We start from the raw sequence: 22,122 nt of genomic DNA, 5'->3' as shown, positions 1-22,122 counted from the left end.
AGAGAGGAGAGAAAGCAGAGTTGGAGAGGGAAGTCAGGAGGAGAGATGGAAAGGCTGTGTGCCACCTGTCTCTGTCAGAGAAGAGAGAGACGGGGGGAAGGATGAGATAGAGAGAGGAGTGATAGAGAAAAAGGAGAGAGAAAAGTACAGATAGAGGTTGGATAAGGGCTTACCTGTGGAGTCTCTGCCTGCTCCAGCAACTCTCCAAACTCTTCATAGCCTTCATCATCAGGCTCTTCTCCAGATAGCCTCGCTGCCCGTGCCATGAAGTAGGGAGGCAGCTCCCCGATGGCTGTGCCTGCTCCCTATACACACACACACACACACACACACACACACACACACACACACACACACACACACACACACACACACACACACCCTTTCACAATACAAGTATAATACAATACACCTACGACACTGGCTCACATGATTTTTAAAATATATTTAAAATTTGTCGGGTCAATTAAGGTGTTATTACAAGGCCTCAAAGAGCTTTTTGGATCAAACTATATCAATATCCAACATCCTAAATAGCTTTCAATTATAAGACGGTATCACTCGCCAAATTGTGAAGAAAGACGGAAGAAATTTGAGTGAAACAAATCCTCATCCCAGGCAGGTTCAGTGGGTTCATTCCTCCAGGAACGAGGATGAGGAGGGAGCGCGGAGCAACAGACTTAATTAACACAATGAAAAACCTGCAGAGAAAACGAGTGCTTTGGAATTGCTCATAGCTTATAATGATAATGTTTTCAGGCACAGAGAAACTTGTAAGAAGGGGTGGGGTGAGGGGGGTGAGGAAAGGAGGGAGGTTATGCAGTGAGGTGGGTGAGGGAGGTGGGAGAAGGGAGGGGTAGGGTGAGGGAGGGGTGATGGGATACTTAAGCTGGACATCCTGTTCCATGTCAACACAGCAGTCTTTGATGAAACCTGCCAGTTTGCTCATAATGCAGACGTGCCCTAATCTCCAGGGCAGCTGTTCTATTCACTGCACTGCACTACTGTGTGTGTGTGTTTGCGTGTGTGTGTTTGCGTGTGTGCCAGACTGCAGCCACCTGCGCCGTGTTTTTTGAAGTGGACCACTTAGACCCTGCAGCGGTGGACGGGGTGACACAGAGAGGGGAGGGCGAGAGGGGAGGGCCAGAGGGGAGAGGGAGAGGGGAGGGCCAGAGGAGAGAGGGAGAGGGGAGGGCCAGAGGGGAGAGCAAGGGGGTAATGTCATAAGAAGGGCTACTGGTGCCAGAGAAGGGTGGGGTGAATGGTGTAGCTTTTTGGGGCTTTAATGCCGTGAGCATCAAGTGGGCACAGCAGGTGTTGCAGCATTTTGGGCTGTGCCAGCATCTGGGGGCGAGGCCAGGGGATCGTATGGCATACCCCTAGCTGGCACACACACAGCTTTGCCCTTACCACATAATTACTCTTTGGTATGGGCACGACATGCCAGCTAAACAAACCTTGAATCTGCTCCACTGAAATCAGAGTCCCTGGTGAAATAGAAAAGGAATGGGGAAATCACACTTATCCTGGCATAACAAAAACTATGGTGTTAGAATACACCTGACCTGCTCATTCACTCACTCACTCACTCACTCACTCACTCACTCACTCACTCACTCACTCACTCACTCACTCTGTTCCAGGGAAAGGCCCCCAGCAGCAGCAGTACTAAAGTAGTAGAAGTAGAGGTACTCTGTTCCCCACAGCAAGTAACATGTGAAACGTGAATAAACAAGAGTGAGATAACATCCTCCACTTCTCATTTTCGGCCAGTTTAGAGGAACATAAAAGTCCCCAGTTCACCACAGGTCATAGAGATGAGTTCTCTCTTCTCAGACTTCTCTGTCTGTTAACCATCTGTGTTTTTCAGTAGAGACAGTTTCACACAGAGGGAAGCTCTGAGAAAAGGGCCTGACACTGCCTGACTCTCGGTAAAAGAGCTGTGAATGCTGAGAATCCAGGAAGAGAACTGCTGGTCGTCATTGGGAAGCTGATACAGGCAGTTACCAGTTAGAGGTGGGCTCCTGAGTGGCGCAGCGGTCCAAGGCACTGCATCTCAGTGCTAGTGGTGTCTCTACAGACCCTGGTTCGATTCCAGGCTGTATCACACCCGGCCATGATTGGGAGTCCCATAGGGCGGCGCACAATTGTCCCAGCGTCGTTAGGGTTTGGCCGGTGTAGGCCGTCATTGTAAGTAAGAATTTGTTCTTAACTGACTTGCCTAAATAAATGTTAAAATAAATAGAGGTGTGAGGGTTGATAGGCTTTTGACGCAGAGCATGGTGGTGGTAGTACCATGGCAACTCTATTCATGGCTGAGTCATTGTAGTGGTTACCATAGCCACCAGAGTCAGAATGCAACCAGAGTATCTGGTGAAGGGTTAACATCTACCTGTGCCAGGGCTGGCTCTAGCTACAGAACTATGTGTGATAGTGGTGTGACAGTGGTGTGTGTGCGTGACAGCGGTGAAGGATTACAAACTGTCAGTCTCATGTCCCCAGTACCTAACCACATAGCTATGTTTGGTTAGAGGTGTGAAACCACCAGCAGTGTTAAGGGGAAATTCACCGTAAAAGGCTGGGGTTTTCCGAACCATCGGTGGGTATTGTTGTATTGAATTGTCAATGATATCTCACTTAGTAATCACATGTTTCAAAAATAATCTTGACCTACAGTCAATGTTATTTTTCTTCTAATTCTTTGAGGGTTACTGATCATAGAGCATTATTGCCAGTAAACCTGACATGTACCAATACGGATAGTTAAACCCCAGTTGAGGGGTATATGTGTAAAAGACTGTGTGTAATATACTTTGTAGGAGACTGTGCATGTCGTCTGCGTGCGTTGACTGTTTGTAGACTGCATGTCTCGACTATGTGTCATGGGCTGTGCAGTTGACTGTGTGTTGACTGTGTACAGACTGTATGTAGAATAGACTCACCCACATGCAGGCCTCTAAGCGGACCTTGGAGACAATGGTCCAGAGGGAGATGCTTCCCTGTACAGCTGCTGCCGCCCCCGCCAAGCCCTCCACACACGCCTGGGCCACGGCCTCTGTACCCCCCAACAGCACCTCCTCCTGGGGGCAGATAATCTGCTCGGGGTAGGGGGGCTCCGGGAAATCCACCGAACCACATTCATACGCTGCCAGGGTCACTGATGCTATGTGTGGACCCTGAGAGAGAGACGGAGAGAGAGAGAGACGGAGAGAGAGAGAGAGAGACGGAGACGAGTGGGAGGTCAGTTGTACATCAACAACATTGTTGGAATTTATGACTCAACGGAAGCTTTCAGGGAGAGCCCTGGCAACATTTGCATTTAAAGAGGGAAGATCATATATAAAACCATGGTATAAGCCTTTGCTTAAAAGTACTTATATGAATGGTTATGGCAACTCCTCTGTCTTTCTCTGTAAGATTGGAACATCATTTGCATTGCCTGCCTGTCTCCTTTACCTTCCTGCCATTCCTTCAATATGATTCAGATAGGGGGATTTACAAATGAGTTGTGAGTTATAAGGGGTAAGGGGTGAGAGACCACAGAGAAACCTCCTGCATGTTGTGGTAAAACAGGGGGAGGCGCGGGACAAAGGGGTTGAGGCCTAGAGCTAAAAGGTGGGTCAAAACTCCCCTACTGAAACATCAAAGAATCCGAAACGAAAGCTGGGGACAAGAAACCGTTACACACACACACTGAGAGCTGCACCTGTGACAAAGTGCGCCAAAGACAAAGAACTTGGAGACTTCAGAAAACATGGGTAGTGCTTTTACAGTGCAGTCTGAAAACATCTCCTCCCCATGGCCCCTTGGGTGACACTACACTCATAGAACTAATACTGAAATGACGTGGCAGCATCAACGAAGCGTCGGTCGGTTGACCCATATGGGGCGGAATATACAGACCTAGTAAGTGTTACTGTAAAAAACATATATCTGAAGTGTGTATCTGTCTAGCGTGTGTATCTGTCTAGCGTGTGTATCTGTGAAGCGTGTGTATCTGTAAAGTGTGTATCTGTGAAGCGTGTGTATCTGAGAAGCGTGTGTCTGTGAAGCGTGTGTGTCTGTGATGCGTGTGTGTCTGTGATGCGTGTGTGTCTGTGATGCGTGTGTATCTGAGAAGCGTGTATCTGTGAAGCGTGTGTGTCTGTGAAGCGTGTGTGTCTGTGAAGCGTGTGTATCTGTGAAGCGTGTAGCGTGTGTATCTGTGAAGCGTGTGTATCTGTGAAGCGTGTGTATCTGAGAAGCATGTGTATCTGAGAAGCGTGTATCTGTGAAGCGTGTGAATCTGTGAAGCTTGTGTGTCTGTGAAGCGTGTGTATCTGAGAAGTGTGTATCTGTGAAGTGTGTAAGTGAAATGTGTGTAAGTGAAATATGTGTATCTGTGAAGTGTGTGTATCTGTGAAGTGTGTGTATCTGTGAAGCGTGTAAGTGAAATGTGTGTATCTGTGAAGAGTGTGTATCGATGAAGTGTGTGTATCTGTGAAGGGTGTGTATCTGTGAAATGTGTATCTGTGAAGTGTTTGTATCTGTTAAGTGTGTGTATCTGTGAAGTATGTGTGTCTGTGAAGTATGTGTGTCTGTGAAGTGTGTGTCTGTGAAGAGTGTATCTGTGAAGGGTGTGTGTCTGTGAAGGGTGTGTATCTGTGAAACATGTATCTGTATCTGTGAAAGCAGCAGTCCGTCAGTGAGACAGAGTTGACTGGTTACTGATATGCAGGTGCATGAGCCCAGCGTGCCTCTGCTCTGAGGAGTGTCTTTGACATTGTGTCGTCCTGTTTACATTCTTGCTTGTTGTTTATTTACTCTTTTAAATATGCTTCCAGTCAGAGAATGGAGGGAGAGGGGAGAGGAGGGTGGATGAGAGTAGTGTATGTCTTTGATGTGTGGTGGCACTGGTGAAAGTTTGGTTGAACAGACTAACAGAGCTAACGCTCCCTCGACAAGATCAGACAAGATGGCTCTCAATATCGCCCCTGCCAAAAAAAGAGAGACTCCTAGACCACACAAACACATACCATTGATTACACACACACACACACACACACACACACACACACACACACACACACACACACACACACACACACACACACTTTGAGACCCATAAACGAAAGCACACACTTTTTACACAAGAAACATGTCCAAAAAGAATACTAAGAAACTAGCCAATGTGAAAACAGGGTGTTTCATAAAGTACCCATTCAACTGACTTTCTTCGCGATCAGTGTCCCTTCCAAGGGACGGTTGAGCTAACGTAGGCTAATGCGATTAGCATGAGGTTGTAAGTAACAAGAACATTTCCCAGGACATAGACAGATCTGATATTGGCAGAAAGCTTAAATTCTTATTAATCTAACTGCACTGTCCAATTTACAGTAGCAATTACAGTGAAAGAATACCATGCTATTGTTTGAGGAGAGTGCACAATGTTGAACATAAAAAGTTATTAATAAGCAAATTAGGCATATTTGTGCAGTCTTGTTAGTTTTTTTTTATAGAAATGCAATGGTTCATTGGATCAGTCTAAAACTTTGCGCATACACTGCTGCCATCTAGTGGCAAAAATGTATATTGCTCCTGGGCAGGAAAAATACATTATGGCCTTTCTCTTGCATTTCAAAGAAAACGGTACAAAACAAATACAAAAGAACGGTTGTTTTTCTTTATATTATCTTTACCAGATCTATTGTGTTATATTCTCCAACATTCCTTTCATATTTCCACAACCTTCAAAGTGTTTCCTTTCAAATGGTACCAAGAATATGCATATCCTTGTTTCAGGGCCAGAGCTACAGGCAGTTAGATTTGAGTATATAATTTCAGGCGAAAATTGAAAAAAAGGGGTGGATCTTTAAGAGGTTCACATTTATAAACAAGGGTAGTTCTGAAGAGTGTGCCGGTGTGCATGCATATCTGTGTTTGTGAGGACATACAGTGCCTTCGGAAAGTATTCAGACCCCTTGACTTTTTCCACATTTTGTTACGTTACAGCCTTATTGTAAAATTGATTAAATAGTTTTTTCCCCTCCTATGCACAATAAATACCCCATAATGACAAGGCAAAAAAGGTTCATTTTTTTATTTTTGCTAATTTATAATTAAAAAAAATATGAAATGTAACATTTACATTAGTATTCAGACCCTTTATTCAGTACTTTGTTGAAGCACCTTTGGCAGCGATTACAGCATTGAGTCTTCTTGGGTATGACACTGCACCTGTATTTGGGAGTTTCTTCCATTCTTCTCCGCAGATCCTGTCAAGCTCTGTCAGGTTGGATGGGGAGCGTTGCTGCACAGCTATTTTCAGGTCTGTCCAGAATGTTCGATCGGGTTCAAGTCCGAGCCACTCAAGGACATTCAGAGACTTCTCCCGAAGCCACTCCTCCATCATCTTGGCTGTGTGCTTAGGGTTGTGTCACGCCCTGGCCATAGAGAGGGTTTTGTTCTCTATTTTGGTTAGGCCAGGGTGTGATTGGGGTGGGCGTTCTATGTTCCTTTTTCTATGTTTTTGTATTTCTTTGTTTTGGGCCGAGTAGGGTTCCTAATCAGAGGCAGCTGTCTATCGTTGTCTCTGATTAGGAATCATACTTAGGCAGCCTTTTCCCACCTGTGCTTTGTGGGATCTTGTGTTTGTGCAGCTGCCTGTGAGCAGCCCAGAATGTCACGCTTCGTTTTCATTTGTATCGTTTGGTGAGTTTCATATTTATTAAACATGTGGAACTCTAAGCACGCTGCGCCTTGGTCTACTCCTTTAGACGAGCGTGACAGGTCGTTGTCCTGTTGGAAGGTGATCTCTCTGTACTTTGTTCATCTTTCTCTCAATCCTGACTAGTCTCTTAGTCCCTGCAGCTGAAAAACATCTCCACAGCATGATGCTGCCACCACCATGCTTCACCATAGGGATGGTGGCAGATTTCCTCCAGACATGACGCTTGGCACTCTTTTCTCTGTATACATCAATGATGTCGCTCTTGCTGTGGGTGATTCTCTGATCCACCTCTACGCAGACGACACCATTCTGTATACTTCTGGCCCATCTTTGGACATTGTGTTAATTAACCTCCAGACGAGCTTCAATGCCATACAACTCTGCTTCCGTGGCCTCCAACTGCTCTTAAATGCAAGTAAAACTAAATGCATGCTCTTCAACCGATAGCTGCCCACACCTGCCCGCCCGTCCATCATTACTCTGGACGGTTCTGACTTAGAATATGTGGACAACTACAAATACCTAGGTGTCTGGTTAGACTGTAAACTCTCCTTCCAGACTCACATTAATCTCCAATCCAAAATTAAATCTAGAATTGGCTTCCTATTTTGCAACAAAGCAAAATAATCGTTGCCAAACACATTGGCTCCAGGTCATCTACAAGACCCTGCTAGGTAAAGTCCCCCCTTATCTCCGCTCACTGGTCACCATAGCAGCACCCACCTGTAGCACGCGCTCCAGCAGGTATATCTCTCTGGTCACCCCTAAAGCCAACTCCTCCTTTGGTCGTCTCTCCTTCCAGTTCTCTGCTGCCAATGACTGGAACGAACTACAAAAATCTCTGAAACTGGAAACACTTATCTCCCTCACTAGCTTTAAGCACGAGCTATCAGAGCAGCTCCCAGATCACTGCACCTGTACATAGCCCATCTATAATTTAGCCCAAACTACTACCTCTTCCCCTACTGTATTTATTTATTTTATTTATTTTGCTCCTTTGCACCATATTATTTATATTTTAACTTTGAACTTTCTTCAAACTACAAATCTACCATTCCAGTGTTTTACTTGCTATACTTTATTTACTTTGCCACCATGGCCTTTTTTTGCCTTTACCTCCCTAATCTCACATCATTTGCTCACATTGTATATAGTCTTATTTTTTTCTACTGCATCATTGAATGTATGTTGTTTTACTCCATGTATAACTCTGTGTTTTTGTATGTTGTCGAACTGCTTTGCTTTATCTTGGCCAGGTCGCAATTGTAAATGAGAACTTGTTCTCAACTTGCCTACCTGGTTAAATAAAGGTGAAGAAAAAATCCAGGCCAAAGAGTTAAATCTTGGTTTCATCAGACCAGAGAATCTTGTTTCTCATGGTCTGAGAGTATTTAAGTCAGTGGCGATTTTAGCATGTAAATCTCAGTGGGCCAAAAAAAAAGTGGGATGCATGCCAGCAAAGGCACTACACAACACTAAACAATACATTAATTGAACTATAACGGTGACAAACAATGTCCACAAACTGTCAGAGCCTACATAAAGCTGTCCCCAATAGCAGTTCCAACATCTTACCACTGCTACACCTAGCTATCAGTAGAGCCTTGTCTGGCAGCGAAACAATTCATTCAGCCTCATTTACTGACTTTTAAAAAAACCTAGCTGATATGGCTGACTTGCTTAAACAAATGTGGTTTCTAATGACAATTGAGATGTACAAACTATGGCATAAGGGGACGACATGCGGATAAGAGGTAACCCGTAATTTCGATTAAGACATTAATGAGCGAGCTAGGTTGATGTAGTCAATATAACTATTTGTTCAGCACTTTTGAAATGTGCAGCGACAGAATTCAGAACATGGGCCGTTCTTACAGTGTTCTCCCTGTACATTATGAGGGGAAAATGGACCAAATTATTAGTGTGAGGCACATGGGCTACTAACATCTTACTACACAACATAGACTTAGTATTACTTTCTTAGCTACAGTATACATATCTCCCTGGCATATTACATAATTTATGCAGCAGCATTTTTAGACTCACCTTGTTGTGCTCTGCTCACTTGAACAGGAAGGTGGAGAGAGTACTGGGGGAGAGGCAGCAGTTCAAGGAGACATAGGATGAGCAGAAGAGGGCGTTGCAAATGTGACAATGTGGTCTCTAACGGCTTACAATAGCTCAGTAATACCTCAGTTACCTGAACAGGTGAGCACTGAGCAGAGTGACTGAGGTATTGCTGGCCTACCCACCAACTCCCACTTGAATATAAAAAGGGAATTTGTTGAAAAACGAACCAACCAGTTGGTATTTATCAGTGGCGATTTTAGCATGTAAATCTTGGTGGAGCAAACGGCATATTTCTTTTTTATATGCATGCCACTAAACCCACAACACAGCACTAAACAATACATTAATTGGACTATAACGGTGACAAACGATGCCCACAAACTGTTCGGGCCTACAAACTATGGAATAAGGGAACGATGAGCGGATAAGAGGCAATCTGTAATTTTGACTAAGACATTAATGAGTGAGCTAGGACGAACTTACGCAATATAACTATTTGTCCAGCATTTTTTAAATGTACAGCGACAGACGTTCTTATAGTATTCTCCCTGTACACCAAGTCAGAACCGTAGGATAAATAAAAGGGGGATATAAGAAGACAATGAAATCTCTTACAATATTTGAAGATTACATTTCTCTAAAACAGGTTATAGGCTACATGTGCACCACCAAGTCTGAACAGTAGGTGAAATGCAACAGCATACAATACATTTTTGAACAGGAAGGTGGCATTCTCTGGATTTATGGTGCTTTCGAAACAACTGTGAACTCGGAAAAAAAACAAGGTTGAATCATGATGACGTCATTTATCTTCTGTCACACCCTGATCTGTTTCAACTGTCCTTGTACTTCTCTCCACCCCCCTCCAGGTGTCACCCATCTTCCCCATTATCCCCTGGGAATTTATACCTGTGTTTCTGTCTGTCTGTGCCAGTTCGTCTTGTTTGCCAAGTCAACCAGCGTTTTTCTCTCAGCTCCTGTTTTTCCCCAGTCTCTCTTTTTCTCACCCTTCTGGTTTTGACCCTTGCCTGTCCTGACTCTGAGCCCGCCTGCCTGATCACTCTGCCTGCCCCTGACCTCGAGCCTGCCTGCCGTCCTGTATGGTTTTGGACTCTGCCCTGGCTATGAACTCTTGCCTGTCTTTTGTCTATTCCTTGGATTATAATAAATACCAGAGCTCAAACCATCTGCCTCCTGCGTCTGCATCTGGGTCTCGCTTTGTGTCGTTATATCTTCAGGTCGTAGCTCTAGAAAGAGGCCGGATTTACAATTCCGAGTTGGATGACCGTTCAAAACATATTTTCCCAGTCGGAGCTTGGTTATTCCCGACTTCCCAGTTAACTTGACTTCAGTGAGTTCAAGACTTCGCAGTTCCCAGTTAACAGTTGTTTTGAGCGCAACACAAATCATGCTTCATTTACGGCATGGCCAATGTTGAATGTTTATCATTTTAAACTTGGAAAAGAGCCCCTTAATCCCAGATTTGTGACCACACAGCCACTGTCATTGACTCCTTCCAAACCCCTCATTGTTGAATTTGCGATTTCCAACTTGTTGTGTAATGTTTATGTCCAATGGCCGATGAGCACTGATATGTTTAATCTATAATTTCTCTTCATTATTTCTCTTCATTTGATAAGGATTGAAAAGGATTTGCCAGTAGAATGTCAACTGAATTCATGATGATGACTGCAAGCTAAGATTTTAAATGTATGATGTTGACATGATCAGTCCGATCAAAGCTACTCTACATATAACGTGATTTGACGTCATTTTTATCTATGGCCAATGACCTTGAGCCTACTTGGATAGGCACTTCTAATGTAACTCTATGGCAGCACCCAAGGGGCTAGAATTTTCGTAGTCTACCCTTAGACTTGGCGGTGAAGTAGTGTCCCCATGAGTGACAGACCAATGAGTCAATCACGGCGCAACACTCCGCATTTTCTGCTGGCTTGCCCCACCACCACAGAAAGCACTGAGCTAGGCTGAAACACCTGCATTTTGGAGCTGCCTTACAGGCAAGACTGGTTTTTTTTTTGCTAAAAATTTAGCTCTGCCCCACCTGCCCTGAATGACGGGTCACCACTGCTTTAGGTTCCTTTTGGCAAACTCCAAGTGGGCTGTCATGTGCATTTTACTGAGGAGTGGATTCAGCCTGGCCACTCTACCAATAAAGGCCTGATTGGTGGAGTGCTGCAGGGATGGTTGTCCTTCTGGAAGGTTCTCCCATCTCCACAGAGGAACTCTAGAGCTCTGTCAGAGTGATCTGGTTCTTGGTCACCTCCTTGACCAAGGCCCTTCTCCCCCGACTGTTCAGTTTGGCTGGGCGGCCAGCTCTAGGACGAGTCTGGTGGTTCCAAACTTCTTCCATTTAAGAATGATGGAGGCCACTGTGTTCTTTGGGACCTTCAATGCTGCAGACATTTTTTTTGGTATCCTTACCCAGATCTGTGCCTCGACACAATCCTGTCTCGGAGCTCTACGGACAATTCCTTCGACCTCATGCACTGCCAACTGTGGGACCTTATATACATTTAGACAGGTGTGTGCCTTTCCAAATCATGTCCAACCAATTGAATTTACCAAAGGTGGACTCCAATCAAGTTGTAGAAACATCTCAAGGATGATCAATGGAAACAGGATGCGCCTGAACTCAATTTCAAGTCTCAAAGCAAAGGGTCTGAATACTTATGTAAATGAGGTGTTTCTGTTTTTGTCTTTAATACATTTGCAAAAAATTCTAAAAACCTGTTTTCGCTTTTTCATTATGGGCTGTTGTGTGTAGATTGCTGAATATTTTGATTTATTTAATCCATCTTAGAATAAGGTTGTAACGTAACAAAATGTAGAAAAAGTCAAGGGGTCTTAATACTTTTCAAAGGCACTGTATGTAGGAGTGGTGCGGTTTGTGACGCATGTTCTACTCTACTCACAGTCAAAGGGCAGTCGATTATTATGCAATATTACGCCAAAGCAGTCTCTCTCTCTCTCCCAAGTGGCGCAGCGGTCTAAGGCACTGCATCTCAGTGCTCGAGGCGTCACTACAGACACCCTGGTTCGATACCAGGATGTAACACAACCGGCCGTGATTGGGAGTCCCATAGGGCGGCACACAATTGGCCCAGCATCGTCCGGGTTTGGCCAGTGTAGGCCGTCATTGTAAATAAATAAGAATGTTCTTAACCTACTTGCCTAGTTAAATAAAGGTTAAATAAAAAATGAATAATATTTCAATTTAAGGGGCTTTATAGGCATGAGAAACATATGTTTACATTGCTAAAGCAAGTAAAATAGATAATAAACAAAATAAACAAATAATCAAAGTGAAATAAACCAAAAATGTACAGTAAACATTACTCACAAAAATCCAAAGGAATAAAGACATTTCAAATGTCATTATGTCTATATACAGTGTTGTAATGATGTGCAAAAGGGAATATAAATAAACAAAAATATGGGTTATATTTAAAATGGTGTTTGTTCTTCACTGGTTGCCCTTTTCTTGTGGCAACAGGTAACAAATCTTGCAGCTGTGGTTGCACACTGTGGTATTCCACCCAATAGGTATGGGAGTTTATCAAAAATTGATTTGTTTTCAAATTCTTTGTGGGTCTGTGTATTCTGAGGGAAATATGTGTCTCTAATATGGTCATACATTTGGCAGGCGGTTAGGAAGTGCAGCTCAGTTTCCACCTAATTTTATGGGCAGTGTGCACATGGCCTGTCTTCTCTTGAGAGCCAGGTCTGCCTTCGGTGGCCTTTCTCAATAGCAAGGCTATGCTCACTGAGTCTGTAGCCAAAGATTATAGCCAAAGATTTCCTTAATTTTGGGTCAGTCACAGTGGTCTGTGTACTCTCTGTTTAGGGCCAAATAGCATTCTAGTTTGCTCAGTTTTTTTGTTCATTCTTTCCAATGTGTCAAGTAATTCTCTTTTTGTTTTCTCATGATTTGGTTGGGTCTAATTGTGTTGTTTTCCTGGGGCTCTGTGCGGTCTGTTTGTGTTTGTGAACAGAGCCCCAGGACCAGCTTGCTTAGGGGACTCTTCTCCAATTCATCTCTCTGTAGGTGATGGCTTTATTATGGAAGGTTTGGGAATCTCTTACTTTTAGCTGGTTGTAGAATTTATCGTCTCTTTTCTGGATTTTGATAAGGACATTTTTGCAGAATTCTGTATGCAGTCTCAATTTGGTGTTTGTCCCATTTTGTGAATTCCTGGATGGTGAGCGGACCCAACTGGACCTTTTTTGGAACACCATTATTTTGGCTTACTAAGATTTACTGTCAGGGCCCAGGTCTGACAGAATCTTTGCAGAAGGTCTAGGTGCTGCTGTAGGCACTCCTTGGTTGTGGACAGAAGCACCAGATCATCAGCAAACAGTAGACTTCAGATTTTAGTAGGGTGAGCCTGGGTGCTGCAGACTGTTCTAGTGCCTTTTCCAATTCGTTGATATATATATGATGAAGAGGGTGAGGCTTAAGCTGCATCCTGTCTCGGCCCCTGGCCCTGTAGAAAGAAATGTGTGTGCTTTCTGCCAATTTTAAACGCACACTTGTTGTTTGTGTACATGGATTTTATAATGTCATATGTTTTTCCCCCAACACCACTTTCCATCAATTTGTATAGCAGACCCTCATGCCAAATTGTGTCGAAAGCTTTTTTGAAATAAACAAAGCATGAGAAGACTTTGTCTATGTTTTGGTCTCTCTCCCTCACCGAGTACATTAGGGTGGGGCTAGGAACCAGGACAGCCAGGATAGAGCAGTAAAGAAACAGCCTGTAAGGAGAGTGTGTGTCTGAAATGTTATCACTAAGGTCTTCTCTGGGGCAGGTGCACTCCCCTGCAAGACTCAATACTAGATCACGTATCTAAGATGTTGACTGAGTGGGAACACTTCTGACGTGGCTTTATCATTTTTCTCAAGAACATGGATTCACAATAATCCCCCAAAAATATGACTCACTGGCTGCTGTAAGATACCACAAATCAACACAATTTCCCTGAAAGAGGGGGAAAGAACACATTTCCTGACCCCAAAACATAACACAGGAAACTCCCAAGCCTGACCTAGTCTAAGGTTAGCCTACTCCGCACATCCTCTAGTTAGACTCCATGCCTCTTGGCAGGAGCTGGAAACACACTGCCCTGACACACAGACACACAGACTCCCACTACAACAGAGTGGACTGCCTGTCTCTGTGTCTGGCCAACACTTAATTTCTCTGGCTCTCAGGTGTGTTTACTAAACACACAAACACACGTATGCGCGCACACACACAACACACGCATGCACAGACACACACAGAGGGTGGCAGGAGAGACTTGCATGTACTGTATGCCATGCCTGTTCCCGTCTCCCACACACACACACACAGAGCGCTGTGTCACTCACTGCTTCTCATATCACACACACACCTACACACACACACACACACACACAAACAAATACACACCGCCAAGTCTTCTCATGTCCTGCTGAGTCATGGATAATCTGGAGCCCAACCCTAAACAGGCAGCTAGCAGCCTCTATAGCTTCTCCACATCAGTTAGGTAAGAGAGGATACAGGAAACGTGAACAGGACACAAACACAAAGAGAGAGGCTTAGGACTAAAGGGAGATCTACAGTTAGGATTTGAGCTGGCAGTGACATAATACTTCATGACTAGGGAGTAAATCTGTCACTCTACTCATGACTCTTCCAATGGAATGAATGCCTACGCTTGGGAAGTCTGAAATGAATTTACATGAGGAAACACACATAAAACCCAACAGAAAATATAGCTACTAGCAGCCATGGAAGGGTTCAATCTATGGTCCCAGTGCCACCATCAGGACAAATTGTACACATAGGACTAGCTCAAACAATATGGCTGCTATAAGCAAATGAGATTGCGTTAATTGTTTTTCTTGTCTAACAGTGCCCCCATGCGGCCAAACAGAACCATACTCTACAGATTAGCTAGCCTCACCCCTGAGCACGTGTTCCAAATTCCATGACTCTGAGTCAAACAGAACAAGATTTATAAATATGTGCCCATTATAGGGCCACCGTGTGGTCAATCTTAATGTGCTTGAACATGTACACTGCCGGTCAAAAGTTTTACAACACCTACTCATTCAAGGGGTTTTCTTTATGTTTACTATTTTCTACATTGTAGAATAATAGTGAAGACATCAAAACTATGAAATAACTAGTGGTGGAAAAAGTACTCATTTTTCATACTTGAGTAAAAGTAAAGATACCTTAATAGAAAATGACTCAAGTAAAAGTGAAAGTCACCCAGTAAAATACTACTTGAGTAAAAGTCTAAAAGTATTTCGTTTTAAATGTACTTAAGTATCAAAAGCAAATGGAACTTCTAAAATGTACTGAAGTATCAAAAGTAAAAGTATAAACCATTTCAAATTCCCTATATTAACCCTCCTGTTGTGTTCGTTTCACGTTAATGAATCCTGTGTTACCGGTCCAAAATGACCACCCCATTATAGCTGATTATAAATCCATAATAATACATATATTATCACCTATTGTTGGGTTAGATCTTTTATCAACTTAAGTTCTTGTGAACATTACAAGCTTTGAACTTCTATTTGCTATTTATGGCCTGTAGGCCTCATTGACCTGAGCTCATACAACTTGTTTTTTAGTAAAAAAAAGCATAATGTATGGATTATTTTGACTATAACAAATACTCAGATGAAACATATCGTGCTATGTATCACAGACTTCTTTGTGTCAAAGTTTAATAAGGACTATTTCCTCCTCAATAAGTGTCATGATCAAATATATGATCAAGAGCCTCACATACAGTATATCGTTTGGTCATTGTACTGCCACAGAATGAATTGTGAGCAAGGCCTCAAAAAAGCTTTATATACCACAGCTGCAAGAAAAGTTCTATATATTATTGAAACAATGTTGCGATTGTTTGTGAGAATGCCAACAGGTGTGGTTCCCGTGGAGGAAAGATTCTATTGGGGAAAGGTTCCCGTTGGGGTTGACATGGAAGCCAAGAAGGGGAGTGAGGTGTGTGTGTGTGTGTGTGTGTGTGTGTGTGTGTGTGTGTGTGTGTGTTTTTATAATGATGGATAGCGTTGTGAGGGTTTTTGAGGGTTTGAGGATGAATGGGCATGTGCCTGAACTCAATTTTATACACTAATTGTAGTCTCACCCATTCATTTCTAATGACCGGTCATTATTTACCGGGAACACCACAGGTGTACCCAAGTTAAATAAAACACCCAAAAGGTCATGAAAATCATCAAAACGTATTTTGTGTGTTCAGATGCCCCGTGTGGACAGTCATGGAACCTTATGACAATCAGATTAAATTAACTACATTTTTCAGAGAGAAAACGGTCCAGTTCGACCGGAACACAGCAGGAGGGTTAAGCAAACCAGATGGCACAATTTTCTTTTTTTTTTTTTATTGACGGATAGCCAGGGGCACATTCCAGCACTCAGACATAATTTACAAATGAAGCATTTGTATTTAGTGAGTCCGCCAGATCAGAGGCAGTAGGGATGACCAGGGATGTTCTCTTGATAAGTGTGTGAATTGGACCATTTTCCTGTCAAAATGTAACGAGTACTTTTGGGTGTCAGGGAAAATGTATGGAGTAAAAAGTACATAATTTTCTTTAGGAATGCAGTGAAGTAAAAGTAAAAGTTGGCAAAAATATAAATAGTAAAGTACAGATACCCAAAAAAACTCCTTAAGTAGTACTTTAAAGTATTTTCACTTAAGTAATTTACACCCCTGGAAATAACACATATGGAACCATGTAGTAACCAAAAAGTGTTAAACAAATCAAAATATATTTGATATTTGATATTCTTCAAATAGCCACCCTTTGCCTTGATGACAGCTTTGCACACTCTTGGCATTCTCTCAACCAGCTTAACCCGGAATGCTTTTCCAACAGTCTTGAATGAGTTCCCACATATGCTGAGCACTTTTTGGCTGCTTTTCCTTCCCCCTGCTGTCCGACTCATCCAAAACCATCTCAATTTGGTTGAGATCAGGGGATTGTGGATGCCAGGTCATCTGATGCAGCACTCCATCACTCTAATTCTTGGTAAAATAGCCCTTACACAGCCTGGAGGTGGGTTGAGTCATTGTCCTGTTGAAAAACAAATGATAGTCACACTAAGCTCAAACCAGATGGGGTGGCGTATCGCTGCAGAATGCTGTGGTAGCCATGCTGGTTAAGTGTGCCTTCTAAATAAATCAAACACCGTGTCAGCAGCAAAGCACCCCTACATCATAACTCCTCCATGCTTTACAGTGGGAAATACACATGCGGAGATCATCCGTTCACCCATACTGCGTCTCACAAAGACATGGCGGTTGGGACCAAAAATCTCCAATTTGGACTCATCAGACCAAATTACAGATTTCTACCAGTCTAATGTCCATTGCTCATGTCTCTTGGCCCAAGCAAGTCTCTTCTTCTTATTGGTGTCCTTTAGTAGTAGTTTCTTTGCAGAAATTCGACCATGAAGGCCTGATTCACACAGTCTCCTCTGAACAGTTGGATGTTGAGATGTGTCTGTTACTTGAACTCTGTGAAGCATTTATTTGGGCTGCAATTTCTGAGGCTGGTAACTCTAATGACCTTTTCCTGCACAGCAGAGGTAACTCTGGGTCTTCCATTTCTGTGGCGGTCCTCATGAGAGCCAGTTTCATCATAGCGTTTGGTGGTTTTTGCGACTGCACTTGAAGAAACTTTCAAAGTTCTTGAAATGTTCCGTATTGACTGACCATGTCTTAAAGTAATGATGGACTGTCGTTTCTCTTTGCTTATTTGAGCTGTTCTTGCCATAATATGGACTTGGTCTTTTAGCAAATAGGGAAAACTTCTGTATGCCCCCCTACCTTGTCACAACATAACTGATTGGCTAAAACACATTAAGGAAAGAAATTCCACAAATTAACTTTTAAGAAGGCAACCCTGTTAATTGAAATGCATTCCAAGTGACTACCTCATGAAGCTGGTTGAGAGAATGCCAAGAGTGCGCAAAGCTGTCATCAAGGCAAAGGGTGGCTATTTGAATCATCTCAAATATATTTTGATTTGTTTAAAACTTTTTGGTTACTACATGAATCCATATGTGTTATTTCATAGTTGTGATGTCTTCACTATTATTCTACAATGTAGAAAATTGTAAAAAAAAGTACAACTCTGGAATGAGTAGGTGTTCTAAAACCTTTGACCGGTATTGTATAGCAAGTTTTATTACAATTCAAATAACCATGTTGGATCTCTTTGAATTTATGTTCCTGACCACACCCAAGGGAATGTTTATTGGTGAGTAACAGCCATGTTGTTTGAGATACTAGCCTGGAAAATATTGCTTTGAGAGACCTTGGTCCATAGATGCTATATATCATGTTTCGTGCAGATCGTCAATTGATAGCCAGAGGAGCAGCGTTTGAAGTGTTTTTCACAAAATTCAAAATGGCGTACAACCCATCATGACGGCTCTTATGGGTATTTGAAGCAAATGTGTTCCTTGTGAGGAGAGGGACCCATGTACCAAATTTCATGTCTCTAGGTCAAATGGGGTGAGAGGCGTGACCTTTCAAAGTTAGCTTTTTCAATTGCATGTTATAGCGCCACCATCTGGCCAATTGACATTGGCATTGCAAGAGCGGGTTGGCCCATTAGCCATTACCATTATGCCAAGTTGCTCCCTACTAGGCCTTACCATCTCACAGGAATTTGCATTTTTTTTACCAAATCCGCAGAGAGCTGGACTAATAATGGCAACTAATACAATAGGGTTTCACCCAGCTTCGCTGCTTGAACCTCTAACTAAACAAACTAACCCTGACCCTTAAAGATAAGGGAACGACTGGGTGAGAGTGTGTACATAAAGTATTGTTTGTGTTCAAATAAAACAGCTTTTCCACAGAGAAACACAGTTGTGTTACCCTCCTGTCAGTCCAGAGCCAGTGTGTTCCTCTACTGGATAAAGAGCCAGTGTGTTGCTCGACTGGATAAGGAGCCAGTGTGTTCCTCGACTGGATAAGGAGCCAGTGTGTTCCTCTACTGGATAAAGAGCCAGTGTGTTCCTCTACTGGATAAAGAGCCAGTGTGTTCCTCTACTGGGTAAAGAGCCAGTGTGTTCCTCTACTGGGTAAAGAGCCAGTGTGTTCCTCTACTGGATAAAGAGCCAGTGTGTTCCTCTACAGGATAAAGAGCCAGTGTGTTCCTCTACTGGATAAAGAGCCAGTGTGTTCCTCTACTGGATAAAGAGCCAGTGTGTTCCTCGACTGGATAAAGAGCCAGTGTGTTCCTCGACTGGATAAAGAGCCAGTGTGTTCCTCTACTGGATAAAGAGCCAGTGTGTTCCTCTACTGGATAAAGAGCCAGTGTGTTCATTTACTGGATAAAGAGCCAGTGTGTTCCTCTACTGGATAAAGAGCCAGTGTGTTCCTCTACTGGATAAAGAGCCAGCGTGTTCCTCTACTGGATAAGGAGCCAGTGTGTTCCTCGGCTGGATAAGGAGCCAGTGTGTTCCTCTACTGGATAAAGAGCCAGTGTGTTCCTCGACTGGATAAAGAGCCAGTGTGTTCCTCTACTGGATAAAGAGCCAGTGTGTTCATTTACTGGATAAAGAGCCAGTGTGTTCCTCTACTGGATAAAGAGCCAGTGTGTTCATTTACTGGATAAAGAGCCAGTGTGTTCCTCTACTGGATAAAGAGCCAGTGTGTTCCTCTACTGGATAAAGAGCCAGTGTGTTCATTTACTGGATAAAGAGCCAGTGTGTTCCTCTACTGGATAAAGAGCCAGTGTGTTCCTTTACTGGATAAAGAGCCAGTGTGTTCCTTTACTGGATAAAGAGCCAGTGTGTTCATTTACTGGATAAAGAGCCAGTGTGTTCCTCGACCGGATAAAGAGCCAGTGTGTTCCTCGACCGGATAAAGAGCCAGTGTGTTCCTCTATTGGATAAAGAGCCAGTGTGTTCCTCTATTAGATAAAGAGCCAGTGTGTTCCTCTACTGGATAAAGAGCCAGTGTGTTCCTCTACTGGATAAAGAGCCAGTGTGTTCCTCTACTGGATAAAGAGCCAGTGTGTTCCTCTACTGGATAAAGAGCCATTGTGTTCCTCGACTGGATAAAGAGCCATTGTGTTCCTCGACTGGATAAAGAGCCAGTGTGTTCCTCTACTGGATAAAGAGCCAGTGTGTTCCTCTACTGGATAAAGAGCCAGTGTGTTCCTCTACTGGATAAAGAGCCAGTGTGTTCCTCTACTGGATAAAGAGCCAGTGTGTTCCTCTACTGGATAAAGAGCCAGTGTGTTCATTTACTGGATAAAGAGCCAGTGTGTTCCTCGACCGGATAAAGAGCCAGTGTGTTCCTCCACCGGATAAAGAGCCAGTGTGTTCCTCTACCGGATAAAGAGCCAGTGTGTTCCTCTACCGGATAAAGAGCCAGTGTGTTCATTTACTGGATAAAGAGCCAGTGTGTTCCTCTACTGGATAAAGAGCCAGTGTGTTCCTCTACTGGATAAAGAGCCAGTGTGTTCCTCTACTGGATAAAGAGCCAGTGTGTTCCTCTACTGGATAAAGAGCCAGTGTGTTCCTCGACTGGATAAGGAGCCAGTGTGTTCCTCGACTGGATAAAGAGCCAGTGTGTTCCTCTACTGGATAAAGAGCCAGTGTGTTCATTTACTGGATAAAGAGCCAGTGTGTTCCTCTACTGGATAAAGAGCCAGTGTGTTCATTTACTGGATAAAGAGCCAGTGTGTTCCTCTACTGGATAAAGAGCCAGTGTGTTCCTTTACTGGATAAAGAGCCAGTGTGTTCCTTTACTGGATAAAGAGCCAGTGTGTTCATTTACTGGATAAAGAGCCAGTGTGTTCCTCGACCGGATAAAGAGCCAGTGTGTTCCTCGACCGGATAAAGAGCCAGTGTGTTCCTCTATTGGATAAAGAGCCAGTGTGTTCCTCTACTGGATAAAGAGCCAGTGTGTTCCTCTACTGGATAAAGAGCCAGTGTGTTCCTCTACTGGATAAAGAGCCATTGTGTTCCTCGACTGGATAAAGAGCCATTGTGTTCCTCGACTGGATAAAGAGCCAGTGTGTTCCTCTACTGGATAAAGAGCCAGTGTGTTCCTCTACTGGATAAAGAGCCAGTGTGTTCCTCTACTGGATAAAGAGCCAGTGTGTTCCTCTACTGGATAAAGAGCCATTGTGTTTCTCGACTGGATAAGCATGGAACACATATCCACCACCATAGATTTGTCGCTCTTGTCTTCTTGAATACTCAACCATATTCCACTGTGTTCTACAGCTGCCAAGGGCTGCCTGTGGCAAATGACAGGGCACATTATGACAGGAAACAATATTCACTCACCCATTCTGCCAGCTAACAACCAGACTTTTAACCCTGACATCTTACATGCTGATGATATTATTTAGATGGCAGAAACTGAACAAGACCTGCAGAACATGTTATTATGTGCAGTCAATTGGAGTAAAAGATGGAGACTCATGATTAACAGACTAAAACACGGATAATGACTTTTAGAAAACCAGGTACTAAGATAAGTGTTTTTCAGTTTTGTTTTGGTGAAGACATTCTTGAGTTTACTAGCATTTATAAATATTTGGGTCTTTTTGTTGATGAACATATTACCTTTCTATACGCAACATCTGCCCTGGCCGACTCAGCGAGTAGAGCTCTTGGAGGAGTTATTGGAAAAACAAAAACACTCAAAGATATTGGTTATGCCACGTATTCCAAACTGTATCAGACATGCCTGTGTCCTGTTCTGGACTATTCAGCAGGAGTGTGGGGTGCTAAAAGGTATCTAAAAAATGAACATGTCCATAACAGAGCAGTACGTTACTTTTTAGGTGTCCACAAGTTTGCACCTATACTTGCAATAACTGTGGACATGGGCTGGGAACCCTGTGAGGTGAGATGGAAGGTGTGTATGGTGAGACTTTAGAATAGACTGTTGGACATGGGCTGGGAACCCTGTGAGGTGAGTTGGAAGGTGTGTATGGTGAGACTTTAGAATAGGTTGTTGGACATGGGCTGGGAACCCTGTGAGGTGAGATGGAAGGTGCGTATGGTGAGACTTTGGAATAGGTTGTTGGAGATGTCAACTGCCAGAATAGCTAGTACATTTTTTCAATGGGATCTATCCATAGGCGGAGCCTGGGCAACTGAAATGTCTGACCTTTTTCAACAGTCTGACTGTGAACATCTGTATGAAGGGAGACATAGATATGATTTTAAAAAAACTGTTGATGCAATATAAAAAAGAATGGGTGGAGGAGATTAATCATAAACCCAAATTGAGAACCTTCTGTTTGATTAAGG

General features: G+C 43.3%; 1 protein-coding gene across 3 annotated transcripts in view; it reads right to left on the bottom strand.

The window, feature by feature from the left end:
- The window catches only part of LOC115154331 (vacuole membrane protein 1), a 107,408-nt gene that overhangs the window by 44,748 nt on the left and 40,538 nt on the right, over nt 1-22,122 (bottom strand). For all 3 annotated transcript variants that reach the window (XM_029700457.1, XM_029700456.1, XM_029700455.1), the window contains exons 6-7: nt 2,943-3,176; nt 174-305 (exon numbers count right to left, since the gene is read on the bottom strand). In XM_029700457.1, the coding sequence (XP_029556317.1) occupies nt 174-305; nt 2,943-3,176 (366 nt within the window). The remainder of the gene's footprint in view (nt 1-173; nt 306-2,942; nt 3,177-22,122) is intronic.

The sequence above is a fragment of the Salmo trutta genome, chromosome 19, assembly GCF_901001165.1.
Source record: "Salmo trutta chromosome 19, fSalTru1.1, whole genome shotgun sequence".
Taxonomy (NCBI): Eukaryota; Metazoa; Chordata; class Actinopteri; order Salmoniformes; family Salmonidae; genus Salmo; species Salmo trutta.
This window is presented reverse-complemented; position numbering and strand designations above follow the sequence as displayed.